The sequence below is a fragment of the Lolium perenne genome, chromosome 6, assembly GCF_019359855.2.
Source record: "Lolium perenne isolate Kyuss_39 chromosome 6, Kyuss_2.0, whole genome shotgun sequence".
NCBI classification, from domain to species: domain Eukaryota; kingdom Viridiplantae; phylum Streptophyta; class Magnoliopsida; order Poales; family Poaceae; genus Lolium; species Lolium perenne.
The window spans coordinates 57,109,260-57,127,159 of NC_067249.2; the positions used below are offsets into that span (position 1 = coordinate 57,109,260).

Consider the following 17,900-nt stretch of genomic DNA (forward strand, 5'->3'; position numbering starts at 1 on the left):
ACTGAGCACCGAAATCTGATGTGGAGATAAAATCCACACTACAAATTGAACGAAAATAGCCATGGATTATAGTTCTCTATGTTTCAAAAATGGGGTCGAATCTGTGGGATTTGAGCACACATGTGTAGAAATAATTTGGCAATCCCCTTGAGCACTCACCGGCGAATGTCGACCCTCACATCTTCCCGCCGGCGCTGAGGCATGCGAACGCGATGGACTGGTTCATGTACCAGCACTCCCCCGCCTGTATCCGCGCACGCCTCGCGGTCCGGCGATCCTTGATGCTGGTGCCCACCAACTCCAGCAGGACCCGCCCTTGATAATCCGGACGTAGTCCGCGGCCGTCGTGACCTCGGACCCGAGCACCGCGTTGTATGCGTACGGGCACGTCCCCGTGGGGATCGCCGGCAGCGTGTCCCGGCCGTACGCCCGCCGAGGTATGCCTAGATTTGCGAGCCGCAGATGGGCACAGCGGTGCCATTCACGTACTCTGTCCCACGCGGCTCGGTCCCTTTGCTGTTGTAGAGGAAGCATACGGTGCGGTTGGCGGCGCTGATCCAGAACGGGCTGAGCGCGATGCCTCGCTCTCCGCCGCCAATCTCCCAAACATAGCGCGTGGCTAGCTCTCCGACGACGAGATCGACACCCTCCAGCGCGCGTCCGAGTTCTCCGACAACGAGTTCGGCGCGCCTCTCGTTTCAGTGAGCAAATCACCTCCAGAAACCCTATCGGCACAGCGGGGGGAGAGGATGGGGAACCGAATGGAGAAGAGAAAGATAGAGCGGCGTGTCTCCTCCTCACCCGACCCTTGCTAGGTGGGACCGTAGGCAGAAACTGTCGGGACGCGGCGCGATGCGGACGATGATGGAAACCATCCAACGGCCAGGAACCGAGGGCTCGCTGGAGCAAAATAGCACCCGTGCACTTTTTAGCACTTGGGAAAAAAAAACACGATATAGGGAGGAGACTTTCCTCTGTACCGGTCGCTCCCTCCCGATCGATCTGATGCCGTCGCGCTCGCTCCGCGTCGCCGTCATCGGCGCCGGGGCCGCCGGCCTGGTGGCGGCGCGCGAGCTCCGGCGCGAGGGCCACACCCCCGTCGTGTTCGAGCGCACCGACGACGTGGGGGGCACCTGGGTCTACGACGACGCCGACGCCACCGCCTCGCGGGACCCGCTCGCCGCCCGGCGGTCGAACCTCTACGCCTCCCTCCGCACCAATCTCCCCCGCCAGAGCATGGGCTTCTTCGACTTCCCCTTCGCCGCCGGCCCCGACGGCGACCCCCGCACGTTCCCCGGCCACGAGGAGGTGCTCCGGTACCTCCGGGAGTTCGCGCGGCGGTTCGACCTCCACGGGCTTGTCCGGCTCGAGACGGAGGTGGTCAGGGTGAGCAGGGACGCGAACGCGAACTCGAGCTGGCGCGTCAGGTACTCGAGGAAGTTGGCCGGCAGCGAGAAGCGCGAAGAGGAGGAGGAGGTGTTCGACGCCGTCGTCGTCTGCAACGGCCACTACTACCAGCCGCACGTCGCCGACATCGCCGGTAACACTTCCATCATTCATCAACCGAGGTCAATTAATTCTTGAATACCCAGTACTACAAGTTGCATTTGTATTGGTGAACAAGTGCGGATGTCTGAATATATCATGACATCTGTTAATTTGCAGGCATGGATGTTTGGCCTGGGAAGCAGCTGCACAGCAACACTTACCGTGTCCCCGAACCTTTTCAGGGTCAAGTGCGTCAGTCACTGCGTTTTTTGTACGTCTAATAATTGTTTTAATGCATGTCTGGATCAAATATGATTGTCTCAACTTTCAACAATATATATATCTGTTGGCAGGTCGTGCTGGTGATAGGGTGTTCAGTGAGTGGAATGGATATTTCGAGGGACATCGCCGGTGTCGCCAAAGAGGTCCATGTTGCCAGTCGATCGGCACCTGCTGCCACTTGCGAGAGGCTGCCTGGCCATCATACTAACATATGGCTTCATTCCATGGTATGTTTTCTCTGTCACGCACAATACAATCATTCTTCTTATTTTCACAGATCCAATGATAATGTATGGCATCAGGCAGGTCGACCGTGCTGAGGAAGACGGTAGTGTGGTCTTTCAAGATGGCAGTCGTATCAAACCAGATGTCATCTTACACTGCACCGGGTAAGGTTGCTCATTATCTCCTAGTATATAATATGCATACCGTTGTTCATTGTGTGCCGAATTTCCTCAAGAAAACCAGTTCAAAAATGTCTGCTGCCTCTCCCTGTCTATCTCATCTTGAGATAGGTACGAGTACAGCTTCCCGTTTCTCGGTGACGATGCAACTATCTCCGTGGATGACAACCGTGTCGGCCCACTCTACAAGCATGTGTTCCCACCACAGGTGGCTCCTCAACTCTCCTTCATCGGGTTGCCTCTCAAGGTTCGTTCAGACCGATCGTTGAAATTACAGACCCTTGTGTCACTAGCTACTTAGCATATTCAGTAGCTTTTTAGCTTGAGAACTTTTATTAAGTAGTATTATTATTCTATTTATAAATTACGGTTACCAAGCCTGTAATGATTTTTGCCATCTCCGTCATCGTGCGTCCAGGTGATCCCTTTTACGCTCTTCGAGCTCCAGAGCAACTGGGTGGCCGGAGTTTTGTCTGGAAGAATCGAGCTGCCTTCTGAGGAGGAGATGATGCGAGACGTGATGGCCTTCTACTCAGGCCTGGACGCTCGCGGATGGCCCCGAAGATACACCCATGTCCTGGGAGACCTCGAGGTGCGCGCCAAGCGATCTCGACCTGGTTGCTGCTTGAGATTTATGATAAATTTGTTCAAATGTTTCTGCAGTTCGAGTACGAGAACTGGCTCGCGGGGCAATTCCGGCGGGAGTGCATTGAGGACTGGAGGAGACAGATGTTCGCCGTGGCCATGGAGGACAATGTGGATCATCATGGGAACCATAGGGACATGTGGGATCGTGGCCACCGTGACCATTTGTTAGTCCAAGCAAACCGAGAATTCACCCAGTATTTTCCTGCAGTCGTCAGCCATAATCCTCCTTTGTTAAATTGTTCACAAAAGAAGAAGAATACTCCCCAGTTCACATTGACTGCATGCAAGGATTTGGATGCATGAAAAGTTCCCGGGGTTGGGATTTCATGTAAACAGAAATTACTGATATAATACAAAATTGGATATTGAAGTCGGTAATGTTTAAGCATTTCAAATTCGGTTTTGGGAGGAGGGGGGATCGAAAGTTCGGGCTAGAGGAATAGGTAGTGGGGTGACATCAGGGGAGAAACCCAAAGGGTTTAGGACTGGGATTTTTGCACAATAAGGCCTTGTTTACTTCTAGGGTATTTATGGGGATGGGAGGGGATTATTCCGTATCCCGGAAAATCCCCACTAGTCCGTTTACTTCTCCGGTTTTGAACGACATAATCCCGAGATATCCCCTCCCATCCCCTCCCATTCCCACTTTTTTTGCCTAAATCAGGCCTTGTTTACTTCTCTCGTATTTTTCTTCCCAACGGGTATGGGGATGGGAGGGGATTTGGTGTTCACCCAATCCCCTCAAATACCCCTCCCCAAAAATACACTAGTATGATGGAGAGTTTTTGATTTAGGCAAAAAAAGTGGGAATGGGAGGGGATGGGAGGGGATATCTCGGGATTATGTCGTTCAAAACCGGAGAAGTAAACGGACTAGTGGGGATTTTCCGGGATACGGAATAATCCCCTCCCATCCCCATAAATACCCTAGAAGTAAACAAGGCCTCAAAAACTCTCCATCATACTAGTGTATTTTTGGGGAGGGGTATTTGAGGGGATTGGGTGAACACCAAATCCCCTCCCATCCCCATACCCGTTGGGAAGAAAAATACGAGAGAAGTAAACAAGGCCTAAACATATTTTTCGGGGAAGGGGTTGTCCGGTTTCCAGTTGTGGTATTCTTTCTCTCGGTAACCAAATCCCTTCTCGTTGTATGGATCTTTTTTATGGAAGGAATTTCTCCCCAATTTCATTTGCTAAATTATTAAAAATTCATGCAAGGTCCAAAAGCAAAAATGGAAAGTAAACATCCATGTTGGTTTGGACCTTAACAACATGAACCACACCATCATTTTACAACCACAATGAGCAGAGTTCTTGGCTTCATTTTCAGCAGCAGGATTCCCTCCAGCTCCTACCGTGTGATCCTCTGTCCCAAATCCCAGTGGAGCCCGTCCCTGATACCTATAGAATACTTCCACTACCACCTCCACGGGTATCCTGGATTGTTGTCTGGGACTTTTCCCTCTACAAACTGCCAGTCATCTATGAAACGGCACAAATGAAATACAGAGGTAGGGTCCTAGTGAGGTTGGTAGTTCTTCCCTTGCTTGGCTACGACATGGGGGTGGTAGAGTAGAGCTGTAGAGGTGGTCTTGTGCTTGGGTGAAAACCATGGTGTGAGGTTCGGAGGTGATGGCGCCCTAGGGCATCACTCGCCTACTTGGGGCTTTGTCTTGAGCTCTAACATTGTCTCAGCATCTAGTTTGTTCTCTAGGTGAAACCCTACAAGTTCTTTTTCTAGTTGAGGAGATGGCTGGGTCAAGCTACATCCTTAGCAGCCTGGAAAGCATTAGCAACAAGGACCGGTGACATGGGCGGGGTAGGAGCCACAAGACCAACAGGGCAGGGCGGACATGAGTCGAATACCACACATATATATGTGCATGAAGACAACGAACTCACCATAATTGGTGCCATCGAACAGCTTGATGCTTTGTCGTGCTGTTGTTGCTGTAGAGACCCAGTTCAATACTATGGTAACAGCTTGATGTATCAATGAAATAGTCAATCAGTAAAAAGGAGTAAAGTTTTCCGTTGAGGACCTATTTGTACTAAACAAATATAGATACAGAATTACTGAATTAATGTACATATGGTATTCCTATTTAGATTCTTATTCTATACCCTTAAATTAGTTTCTCTAATAAAGTAGGGAATGACGCATGAATTAACCTAATAATCAACTAAAAACCTCCTAGGTGTAAGTTGGAATACCATCAACTTCGGGCGCCAGAAATCAATGTGGTATTGCTTTATCGATCACAGGGAATTAAAATAAACACGTAAAAAAGGACATGATTGGCAAAAACATATATAATTTGAAAAACACTGGTCTTGGTATTAAAGGAGTATTTTGACTGCAGGTTAATTAAGACCATACAAGGCTGAGTGAATTCTATATCGCCTATGAGTTTCTCTATATATATTTTTGGATTTTTTATTATGATGGCCTTTTCTGGATGCATATTTTTTGATAAAGAGCATATATTAATATCGCGGAGATACCAATTACAGCTTCTCCATAAGTGACGCCTCTAAGAAGAAAATAGTGCACAAACGTTGTCGTCGCCCGATCATAGATCTTAGGTTTTCACCCTAAAAAAAGTCCTCACTCTCAAAACAATGCCTTCAACAAGAAAATTGTCCAGGCACAACTAATTAAGACCAGATCTTGGATTTTCACCCTGAAAGATAGAACTCTGAAACTTCTCCATGCAGTACATACAAGTCGTTGTTTGAAGTCACGAAGCAACAAGCCAATTCCACCTCACCACCAAGATCCGACCACCATTGCTCTTCCACCAATCTCGGCTTTCATGACCTTCTCCGCCACCACCATGGAAAGAAAACGAACTCCATGATATTAACAGCCAGCAGAGCTTCGAAGCGCTCCCTCTGAAACCAAACGGTCAGATAAAAACATGGGTGCACACGACCGGAAGCACCCAATACAGCAATCTTTAGGCATTGATCGCACAATGAATTTCATCGGCAAGGCTTTCAGGAACACGACAATCCAGCCAACCCGGTGGGAAGAAACTTCTGACCAATCTTCACTTGGCGCGAAAGAAATCACCACCATTATTCGCAAGACTAGCAGCCCCCTCGCCGCCGGTCAACTATCAACCAGATCGGAAGACATGGAGAGATGACCTTTTCATAATAGATGCATATAGTGGTTAAAATATAGCTTAATATAAAATAGTGTGACATGCCACTGATGTAAGAAATAATAGCCTAATGAGAAGTGTGTGAGACTAAACATATAAATCAGCTAAGCAGTCTACTTACACATAAGATAGGTAGGCTACACGCCAAATCACACACTTAGAAATCAATGTGTTGCACACTGTCCTGTCCAGGCCGGACAAGACAGAAACTGGTAATCCAATACAGCCGCTTGACGCCAATTTCCATCGACTTCCTGGCGTTATACTTTGTAGGATGGCACATGCTCGCAGCCAGCTGATAGATATGAATCCAGAAAGTTGCTCAAAACTACTCAAAATAAGTTTTAGATTTGTAACTCTCTAAGCCGTGGTCCATAAAAAAAATACTTTCTCTGTCCCACCAAGGTTGTCTGAGATTTGGTAAAATTTAGGTGTATCTAGATGCTATTGAGAGTATTATACCTAAATTTTGATAAATCTCATGCAACCTTCATGGGTTCATGGGACGGAGGGAGTATTATAGTGTGAATATTGCAAAATGGATAAACCATCCTCTACCAAATGTATGATGATGCCACTAATCATCACTTCTTGATATGTATATTTTTTAACATGGCTACCATATTCGCCACAGTGTTAAATAATATTGGTGATAGAGGATGGTCCTGTTGAACCCCTGTTTTGACTGAAATTTATGGGAACTTTAACCGAACACTTTTTTTTGCATAAAATTATCTGTCCATGCTCTCCATAAGGGTGTGAAACATTTCATTGGAAAACATGTTATAAAAGGGTCATCGAACCTGTTATAAACATGATAAGCAAATAATGAAGAACGAACAATAACACACTCAGGGGACCCAAGGCTATTGGCGATGGACCTCACCCTGCTCGCCAGAAGTTAGCATCCCTTTTAGAAAAATTTGGATCACAACATAATATAACATTGTCATGAGCCTTCTCAAAGCTTGTTTTAAATATGAATTTATTTAGCTATTTTGTGTGAACCTCATGTACTCATGTAAAATGACGACTACTGAGAGTGGCACCGTACACAACAAAACTCAATTTTTTGCCAAGTGTGTATCAAGGTTTTTGTTTCCGGTAGAAAAAACATCGGGGGGGTCAACATTTTACTGAAGAATCCCAACCGATCACCCAAAAGTTTGAAAACCAAGATCTCAATTCAAATTCCACGGTATGAGTGTTTACCGATGGTTCCTGTTAAAGGAAAAATTGGGAACTTTGTGTTCGGTATGACCATTTATCGTGATGCTCGATAACCAGATTTTTCGACCGGTAACCAAAACCTTGGTATGTATGCATCCAAATTAATTTTAGTTTTTTATGTCTAAGTGGCAAGCCATCAGATAACCTTGCATCCACCACTGCACAAATCTCAACTAGTAAGAGACATCGACAGGCTCAAACCGTTGCCTTCGACGCAAGGAAGTATCAGGCCTCTTAGATTTAGCAATGCCGGCATGAACTAGCCATGAAACTGCCAATTTTCTGTAGTCAACCTTTTGTTTCTGCTAACAGGAATCAGGGTTTATCCCTTGCTCAAAAGAAGAAAACGTGTAGAAATAACGATAGTAACTTTTGTGGACGTCGTGAGTCACGAGAGAGATAAGATGAACCAATATGCTGCCCGGGGAAGTTAAATTAATTTAATCTCGTGTGAACTTGGTATTTCAGTGCATTTGATGACAAGATTGGAGTACAAGAACACCAGTAGCGATATATGGGGACATATATGGAGGGAGGGAGGGAGGGAGCGATCTTAATTAGTTCACGTTTGTCTCAGCTGCATTCTGCACCTGCGCTTCACCTGCGTACATCGCCGCCTCGGTGGGTCGACGAGTGATCACGACGGCGTAAAGCCGTGCTTGAGCGCCGCCTTCCACACGACGTCGATCCGGTCGACGTCGATCGCGCCCACCTCGTGGTGCTCCCAGCCCTCCAGGAAGTGCACCACGCCGCCGGCGTGGCACGCGTGCACCACCCCTCTCTCCATCGTGTACTGAAACCAAATGAACACAGCAGGCGTAAATTGCCGTCAGTATGAGGTGACATGTATGGATCAGATTCAGATAGTAGATACGTCAGGTACTGCAGTTGCAGCGTGTTTTTACCTCGCAGGATCCAACACCCTGCACGTCCTTGGGGAGCCTCATGGCTGCGAGCTTGCCATAGGTGCAGTCGCGGCGGAACCCGATGATGGGCGGCACGACGAACTGGTGGAAGTGCGTCCCCGGCGCCGCCCACCGCTGCTCCCTTGGCGACAGCCACTTGCCCACGAGCCACGTCTGCACGAGTTATCACCCAACATCGTATCAGGAATACTGCAGAAGCAGATCAAGCACAAGTTCAGGCTGCATGAGGATGGCTGCTCACCTTGCAGTTCTGCGCAGGCTGGTACTTGGTGACCTGCACGAGGTACTGCTGGAACTCCGCCGGCGCCTCCCTCTGGATCTTCAGGAACCGCTCCGACGACATCGTTAGCATCTGAAGAAGAAAAAAATGTTATCGGAAAGAGTCAATTTAACCTTGACATTTTGGCTAGGCTCTTAATTAACCATCTGTGTGAATTCTGGGAGATGAATGTACCATGACTTTGATCTTCTTCCGGCAGAGGTAAAGGGCGATGGCACGGCCAAGCTTGGAGGTGGCGCCGGTGAGGAAGACGTCCTTGGTATTGCTGGGGATCTCGTTGAGGATGACGGCGGCCGTGAGGGTGTTGCCGTGCACCACCCTCACCCTCAGGTCAGGGTGCCTCTCCACGAACAGGGTGCCGCCTCCATTCAGCGCCTCGTTCTGGTCGAAATTAAACAAGAAAGAAACCATGTAAATTTCGAGTTCTAATGGTAAAAAAATTGTACTTCCAGTGTGTCAATGTCCACATCTTTTATTAGGTAGTACTGTTTTGGTATTATTTCTGGGCTATATGAACTATTTCAAATTGTTTAGATACAGTCATTCAGACATATGCTGTACTGGTTTCTGCTACCCCTGCTCACCCAGCACGGCGCCGGGACCAGGCCGGGAGATTTGGCAGGAACACATGCGCGACCACTGTGAAGGGGCACGGCATCGGCATAGCACAGGCCGATCGGCAGCTCGATCTGCTCTCAGCCTACAGTCATCCTCCTCCACGGCATGCATGCACCAGCTGCCGCGCCGCGATTGGGCCACGGGAAGACGATGATAAAGCCGTGCCAAAGCGCTCCACGGCAGTGCACAGGTCGGCCGGCCACCGGTTGGCACCGTCCGGCCCACATGCAGCCACAGTGCCGTCTGCCACCGGCACATGGAGATGGCCATTTTCGCGGAATTGCATGCTACCACTACCACTAGGCTAGAATCGGCGGCTAGCTCGTGGTTTTCTTGCCAAAGACACGGCAATGTGGTGGAGGTCTGTGCGCGCCGACCTCACGATCTAGCTTGATCGCTCTTTCAATGCGCTCACATGGCTCCGGCCAGTGATGGATGGATCATGGTTCATGGATGGGCACTGTGCTACACTGCTATTGATACCGAATACTTGCCAACTAGACGTACAAGCACGAGCAGGAAAGAGGCGGCCGGCCGGCATGGGGTAGCTGTAGCTGTAGCTTGGAAGAAATTAATGGCGAACACAAGGAAAGCTAGCACATACTAGTAGTAGGTACCTTGTTGAGCGCGGCGAGGCTGAGGACCTTGACCCCGATCCTGTCGGCGCGGACGATGGCGAGCTCGATCTGGTGGTTGATGCCCTTCTTGGCCGCCGGGATGAAGTACTGGAAGCCGTAGCGGGGCACGGTCCAGGTCTGGTGGAGGCGGCCGCGGAGGCAGTAGGAGCTGACGACGAAGGTCTTGGAGAGGCACCACATGAGCAGCATCCCCGTGAAGGCCACCGGCCAGAAGGGGAGGAGCACCAGGTGGTTCTCGAACGGCACGGACGAGATGGAGCGGAGCACGAAGGGGACGTGCATCGACGACATGATGTCCACCACGTGCGCCAGGAACACGAAGTCCGGCACGACGTCGTTCTTTCCTGCACGGCATTGATGCTCCTCTCGATTAGTTTCCATCAAGATCATTCGTACTCCTGTTAACGAATTGCTCTAAACAAGATCGACCAGCACGGCAACACATAAGTACTATGCAAGCATGCCTCATTAATGCACTACTCCAGTTAGTTCGTACGCTAGAACTATACCGTCTGAGAATAAAATTTCAGTAGGGGTCCTCAGCCGATTTATTGCATTGTCTGAGCTGGTTGGATGTGGTGGTAGTACCGTACCTTGATAGATCTCCTTCTGCAGCTCCCATGACTTGGTGTTTAGAGTGCCACCCAGGAGGTCAAAGAGAGGCATGAACAAGCAGAAATTGGAGTCCTTCTCTCTGTGGTGCAGGCTCAGATACCTGATTGGGAATTAGCTTCTTAATCAATAAAATTATACAACGAAATAATAGCCTTAATTAGTTAGCACATAAACTACCACCTGATGAGGCAGAGACAAAGAAAGAACACATGAGTGACTGCACCAGCTTTACCGTTCTGCCAGTGACAGTGCCACATACGGCAGACTGGCAGAGGAAGCCAAGAAGTATCACCACACGTGAAGTACTGTTTTTACCACCAAATAATTGTGTGCACTAGCATGCATGCATGCGACCCGCGGATGGTGCTTATGAAATGGGGTGCAGTTGATATCACATCCGTTGTTGTTAGTGGTGTTCCTCGAGATTCGGTCCAACATGACCCCACGTGAAAAAGGAATCTACAGCTGTCATGTGTATAAAAACAATAGTACTTTTGGCAGTACTTCATGTACCATATGAACAAATTGGCAAGGACTTTATAAATTCAGCAGTACTTTTCGCAGGACTACATAAACATGGCATATTGACTACATGAGGAAACAATAGAGGACTCTATAGATACAGCTCACGAAATATATTTTAAAATAGTAAATATTAGACTTGTTTCGAAGAGTTCGTCGTCAGGAAGTCAAATATGCAAACAAAAATTCATTTGCATTTGTTTCGTGGAAGTTGTGCTTGTTTTTCAATTAGTAGTGCATTTAGAGAAGAGAATCTTCTCATATGGGTGGGCACATGTGCGGACCCCACGGATGACCATCCATATGCCATGCAACGGTTGTGATATCATATTGGCCCCATTTCACATGCACCAAAGCATTTTCGTGCATGGATGTGAATTGGTACTTTGGTAGCGGTAGAAACAGGTATGTGAAAAGAATTTCAACTCACGTCGGGGTGTAGAGGATGTATCTGAGAGGCGGGACGGCCTCAAAAACCCTGTGCGAGACGACCTCCACGTTGCTGTACCCCATGCTCCGGAGGTAGTCGAAGGCGATGAGGTACACGTAGACCAGGCCTACGGACCCGGCCCCCATGAGGAAGGCCCCTGCCAGCGGGACCCCCATCGTCAGCGTCAGGAGCAGGGCCTCCAGCGGCGTGCCAAATGCAGCTGCAACCAAATAAGAAGATAAAACAGGTCTTGTCAATTGATACAGACTAAAATCTTGATACCTGAAAACTAAGTTACCATGCATGGTAAACATCTACTTAGATCAATATGGCATGTGCCATCAAAAGAAGCACAATGCTGTTTTGTACTGGACTACCGCTACCGGTGTCTGGTACATGTCACGGTTCAGGAATCGGAGAGAAAGATGGGTCGACATCATGAATCACGGGACGCACACATGCTTTGTCTCTTCTTTTTTCGCTATCGCTGTTTGGTTGGAGCTCTGCGGGTGCAACGTACACTGCCGTCGTATCGTACGCGTACGTACCTGTGAGTGGATGCGTGACCGGCGTGGAGTGGTGGGCGGCGTGGTACTGGCCGAAGAGCGGGGCCCGGTGCAGGGCCCTGTGGGCCCAGTAGAACACGGGCTCTGAGAAGCCCACATGCAGCAGCAGCGCGATGGCCAGCCCGCGCGGGTCCCACACGCGGATGTGATCCAGGCCCGGGGCCAGTGGGCCGTTGACTACCGACGCCCCAATCAGCGTTTGCAAGATCAGGAAGTTATCCCTGCAGGGCGGGTCCAGCAGAGCAAGAAGAATTCAATTCCTCTGAAAAATAATACTATGCAAGATAATATATAAAACTCTTCGATTTACCAAGCTCTACGGCCCTTGGTGTTTGAAGATTTATTTAAAAAATATGTATGGCCAACCAATGTGCAGGTAATAGTTGAACGTTTTACTAGCTGCTGTGACATATAACAATAACTGAAGAAAAAGATGATGTGAAAACGTCATGGCGGTTGAGCGATGACCAGAGCTCCGGAAGGTCGAGTCTGGACGCAACAAACATTCCAGTTCACTTATAACCAAATGATGTGAAAACTAGTGCTTCCATTCAGTTCAGGAGCTAAGCTTGTCAGACTAAGTTTCCTGTTACTATTACACTTAAAACATTCTTAGTTAGCCTCTTACTTATGCCCACGCGCTTCGCGTTGAAGCAGCGAACTCCCGTATACTCCCGCAACAGCTAGAGCTTAGTTACCGAGTTTCATTGCGGCTGCTAGCTAGACAAGGATGCACATGAATTGGAGCGTGTGGCCTTACCAGTCCCATTCGTGGTCGATCTGGCGGAAGTCGACGCCGTCGGGGACGACGCGGCGGCGGCGGGTGAGGAAGAGCATGTTGCTGTAGGAGAACCAGAACTGGTACGTGAGGCCGCGGGCGGAGAAGAGCAGCAGCAGGTGCAGCCACGGCGACCACAGCGGCGCGCCGCCCTGCTCCAGCCACTCCTGCCCCACCTTCCACGCCAGCGGGGCGAGCAGGAAGTACTTGTATACCCGGAGGCTCGCCCATGGCCAGGACGAGAGAGGGGGCGCCATGGCCGCGCGCCGGCGTCCTCGGGAGCTGGAACGAGCTCGGCAAGGAGGAAGAAAGCTGGGAGGTCTCCCTCAGTGCGATTTTGCTCCAGACGATGAGCGGATATCTGGGCTCCTCTGCTGCGAGCTCTCTCAGCTGGGGCTTGGGATTCCCGTGCTTTATAACAGTGGTGGCACGCCGAATAATTGTACTGGCGGACTGCGGGCGTGGGCCCACCAAGGGCTGCCACGTGTACGACCGAAAAAAAACATGTCCAATCCCCAAAAATGCATGCCCCAAAAATGGAGCGGGCGGATGCAACTCCAAATCTGCAAACTCACAAACATTGATATTAGCACGTTTTCAGACTAAGCCAGCCTTGTTGTCGCGTGCGCATCGAACAGCACAGCAGGTTGTTAAGCATCGGTCCAAGAACTAATGCTGATGTGCAGTTGCGCATCAAACACAAGCAAGCTAGCAAGAAAACAGTTGGGATCGTCTCCCCGAAAAAATGTATCGCTTTCGCTTCTACTCAACGGAAAAGTTGTAATATGTGGCTGCGTCTGACGCCGTTCATTCCCCAGCTTATTTTTCTCTAGGTTTTTTGTGTTTGATTGTTTCTCCTGCTCATGGCTAATTGTCAACCACACACAAGGTTGTCAGGATCGTCGTGTCAGAATCATGATTATCAATCGGACCGGTACCTCTATTGCAGGATCGCGAACCATATGATAATAACTGAATCGTAAAATTTTAGATTCTACTATGACCACATATTATAGCATAAGCACAACCTAACAACCGTGGCTGATCATAAGCATACCCAGTTAAACATTGTTAAATATAGCATTATAATTGTACTAGTGCAAAAAATTGTTTTGATTGAGTTTATGCAAATGTGAGAGATTCCGATTGATATTTGACAATTTTCCTAGGTCGTATGAAACTCCCAAAAATATACAAGTAAATAAACTGGCAGTCTCTTGTTACGGGGTTTGCCAATCCTACTATCATTATTGGTAGCTAAATCCTCCAACCGGCCTTCTCTTGACCTGCACTAATTCTTATCATGATATTTCTTCTACTCTTTTATTTATTTCAAGGAGGAGAGGTCGATTGTTTGCTATTATTTCTATCCGTTTTTCTATTCATGGCTAATTGTCAACCATATACAAAGTTGTCATTGTGATTATGAATCAGACCGTGACATCTTTTCAGGATGGCAAACCATATACAAAGTTGTCATTGTGTTTGATTGTTTCTCCTGCTCATGGCTAATTGTCAACCACACACAAAATTGTCATAATCGTGGTGTCAGAATCGTGATTATCAATCGGACCGGTACCTCTATTGCAGGATCGTGAACCATATGATAATAACTTAATCGTAAAATCTTAGATTCTATTGTACTTAGTAAGATCGTAGAGCCGTTCCACTCAATTTGGATCGAAAGTCGTAGAATCACATAACATAATTACGATTCCGACAACTATGAATCTATGACCACATATTATAGCATAAGCACGACCCAACAACCGTGGCCGATCATAAGCATACCAAGTTAAACATTGTTAAATATAGCATTATAATTGTGCTAGTGCAAAAAAATTCTTTTGATTGAGTTTATGCAAATGTGAGAGATTCCGATTGATATTTGACAATTTTCCTAGGTCGTTGACAAGGGATTGACTTATCAATGCCTACAGATTGTAGACTAGGGTTTAGTTGGAAGTAGATGGCAAGTAGATCTCGAAGGTTTCAGCCAAAAAGTACTCGACGATTAAGAAACTAGGGTTTTGTTGACAATGGATTTGACCCTCTCTTTGTCCCTCGACTCCCCCTTATATAGGAGGCGAAGCCGAGGGTTTCGTGTTACACAAGATTACATATTCCGGGAGACTCTCTAAGTTCAACCCGTAAAGCTACACATCTCTATATTTCCTAATACAACTTATCTTTCCTTAATACTAATTGGGCTTCCGAGCTTCATGAACTTCGACTTGTGGGTCTTCCATAAACCCCGGGTACCATCTTTGGCAGGCCCATTGGGGATGCCTATGTCAGTAGCCCCCGAGAATCGAAGAATCAGGGAAAATCTCCAACTTTATAATCATCAAATAACTTTTCCAAGCTATCACACACATTTTCTTTAAATAAACAGTTATATTGTACAGGGATAATGATAATTGGGGCTAGTTCATCTGACGGATCAGGTACTAGTTAACCGCTCTAGTGGCAATCCGCAAAAACCTACTTCAAGATCACGTCCCTGGGCATGATCCCGGGATACTGGTGTTAACTCGACATGTGCCGCTTAAGGTCTTACCATTTGTTGAGTCCCAGTCATGTTTTATCGGGTACCTAACGCGTCTGTTAGGATTTTTCTTCGTATCTGTTGATACGGAAAAAAAGTAGCAAACCGACGTCAGAGACGGTGCCACGCCGCTCAGAACGGATCCGGGGTCTTACCTTCGCAGAATTTTGCGGCATTCAGAGATTACTCGCGGCTTTGGCGCTCTGAGAATATATTGTCGAGTGCTTTTTCGGCTGTTGGAATAGCACATTTTATTGAGTCAACGGATGAATTATCTTGTCTTCCCGATGGGAGTATATGAAGAGTTATTTGTATAACCCGAAATATGCTCACTGTACTTTTTATAATTTCATCGGGCACGCGAACAGCGTTCCCGATGGGAGTAGCCCCCGAGGCTACAACCAAGGACTTGTACTTGGTTGTAGGCTCAACACTTTAACATCTTATGTCGCTATATTGCCATCTTTCTTTGCGTTCTTTTGTTTTTCTCGGGTGCGCGACCAGTGCTCCCGATGGGAGTAGCCCCTGAGGCTATGGACAAATGCTCGCATTTGATCATAGGCTCTCGCCATTTCTATTTTGCCATACCCGATATTTCCTTTTTAACAAGTAGCCCCCGAGCATTTGATCAAAAACTTGTATTTGAACAAAGGCTCTCGAAATTATCATCACTTGTATTTTACCATCATTTTTTACATCACTATTGTCGAGAATTTCTTTTGTCAAAGTGACATCAGTGCTGATGATACGTCTCCGACGTATCGATAATTTCTTATGTTCCATGCCACATTATTGATGATATCTACATGTTTTATGCATACTTTATGTCATATTTATGCATTTTCCGGCACTAACCTATTAACGAGATGCCGAAGAGCCAGTTGCTGTTTTCTGCTGTTTTTGGTTTCAGAAATCCTAGTAAGGAAATATTCTCGGAATTGGACGAAATCAACGCCCAGGGGCCTATTTTCACACGAAGCTTTCAGAAGACCGAAGATGATACGAAGTGGGGCCACGAGCTGGCGAAACACTAGGGCGGCGCGGCCCAGCCCTTGGCCGCGCTGGCCTAGTGTGTGGGCCCCCTGTCAGGCCCCCTGACCTATCTCCTCCGCCTACTTATAGCCTTCGTCGCGAAACCCCCAGTACCGAGAGCCACGATACGGAAAACCTTCCAGAGACGCCGCCGCCGCCAATCCCATCTCGGGGGATTCAGGAGATCGCCTCCGGCACCCTGCCGGAGAGGGGAATCATCTCCCGGAGGACTCTTCACCGCCATGGTCGCCTCCGGAGTGATGAGTGAGTAGTTCACCCCTGGACTATGGGTCCATAGCAGTAGCTAGATGGTCGTCTTCTCCTAATTGTGCTTCATTGTTGGATCTTGTGAGCTGCCTAACATGATCAAGATCATCTATCTGTAATGCTATATGTTGTGTTTGTTGGGATCCGATGGATAGAGAATACTATGTTATGTTGATTATCAATCTATTATCTATGTGTTGTTTATGATCTTGCATGCTCTCCGTTATTAGTAGAGGCTCTGGCCAAGTTTTTGCTAGTAACTCCAAGAGGGAGTATTTATGCTCGATAGTGGGTTCATGCCTCCATTAAATCTGGGGCCAAAGGATGAAAGTTCTAAGGTTGTGGATGTGTTGTTGCCACTAGGGATAAAACATCGATGCTATGTCCGAGGATGTAGTTATTGATTACATTACGCACCATACTTAATGCAATTATCTGTTGTTTTCAACTTAATACTGGAAGGGGTTCGGATGATAACCTGAAGGTGGACTTTTTATGCGTAGATGCATGCTGGATAGCGGTCTATGTACTTTGTCGTAATGCCCAATTAAATCTCACTATACTCATCATATCATGTATGTGCATGGTCATGCCCTCTTTATTTGTCAATTGCCCAACTGTAATTTGTTCACCCAACATGCTATTTATCTTATGGGAGAGACACCTCTAGTGAACTGTGGACCCCGGTCCATTCTTTTAATCGAATACAATCTACTGCAATACTTGTTCTACTGTTTTCTGCAAACAATCATCATCCACACTATACATCTAATCCTTTGTTACAACAAGCCGGTGAGATTGACAACCTCACTGTTTCGTTGGGCAAAGTACTTTGGTTGTGTTGTACAGGTTCCACGTTGGCACCGGAATCCCTGGTGTTGCGCCGCACTACATCTCGCCGCCATCAACCTTCAACGTGCTTCTTGGCTCCTACTGGTTCGATAAACCTTGGTTTCTTACTGAGGGAAAACTTGCCGCTGTACGCATCACACCTTCCTCTTGGGGTTCCCAACGGACGCGTGCTGTACGCGTATCAAGCTCTTTTTCTGACGCCGTTGCCGGGGAGATCAAGACACGTTGCAAGGGGAGTCTCCACATTCCAATCTCTTTACTTTGTTTTTATCTTGCTTTATTTTATTTAGTACTTTGTTTGCTGCAATAAAACAAAACACAAAAAAATTAGTTGCTAGTTTTACTTTATTTGCTATCTTGTTTGCTATATCAAAAATTAGTTGCTAGTTTTACTTTATTTACTTATTTCATCATGTTTCCTTTTAATTTTACTGTAAAAGATATATCGGTGGGACAAGGGTCTATAATTGTAAGAGATAATATAGAAGAATTTTTTACCCATGTTAGTATGCATGAAGATCTTAAAGATATACCTCTTGCAAAAGCTGTCCCCACTTATGAAGATGCCTCTGTTTGTTTGGTACGCATGATGGAAGCTAGATTT

The 17,900-nt window shown here is 47.4% G+C and overlaps 2 protein-coding genes across 3 annotated transcripts; one reads left to right on the top strand and one right to left on the bottom strand.

The window, feature by feature from the left end:
• The first annotated feature begins 946 nt into the window (after positions 1 to 946).
• On the top strand, positions 947 to 3,200 carry LOC127308069 (flavin-containing monooxygenase FMO GS-OX-like 4). 2 transcript variants are annotated; one of them, XM_051338837.1, is made up of 7 exons: positions 947 to 1,568; positions 1,666 to 1,759; positions 1,842 to 1,997; positions 2,077 to 2,159; positions 2,286 to 2,421; positions 2,593 to 2,766; positions 2,838 to 3,200. In XM_051338837.1, exons 1-7 carry the CDS (start codon positions 1,006 to 1,008, stop codon positions 3,123 to 3,125), a joined length of 1,494 nt encoding a protein of 497 aa, XP_051194797.1. In that variant the 5' UTR covers positions 947 to 1,005; the 3' UTR covers positions 3,126 to 3,200. The 2 variants fall into 2 exon arrangements, with proteins under 2 accessions (XP_051194797.1, XP_051194798.1); XM_051338838.1 differs by having other exon boundaries at positions 947 to 1,540; positions 1,666 to 1,736.
• Positions 3,201 to 7,642: 4,442 nt separating this feature from the next.
• Positions 7,643 to 12,987, bottom strand: LOC127308070 (very-long-chain aldehyde decarbonylase GL1-2). The gene is made up of 9 exons (XM_051338839.2): positions 12,580 to 12,987; positions 11,802 to 12,040; positions 11,254 to 11,473; positions 10,280 to 10,401; positions 9,666 to 10,030; positions 8,605 to 8,811; positions 8,392 to 8,502; positions 8,130 to 8,303; positions 7,643 to 8,017 (listed from the first exon to the last, which is right to left on the bottom strand). Exons 1-9 carry the CDS (start codon positions 12,852 to 12,854, stop codon positions 7,862 to 7,864), a joined length of 1,869 nt encoding a protein of 622 aa, XP_051194799.1. The 5' UTR covers positions 12,855 to 12,987; the 3' UTR covers positions 7,643 to 7,861.
• Between the last annotated feature and the right edge of the window lie 4,913 nt (positions 12,988 to 17,900).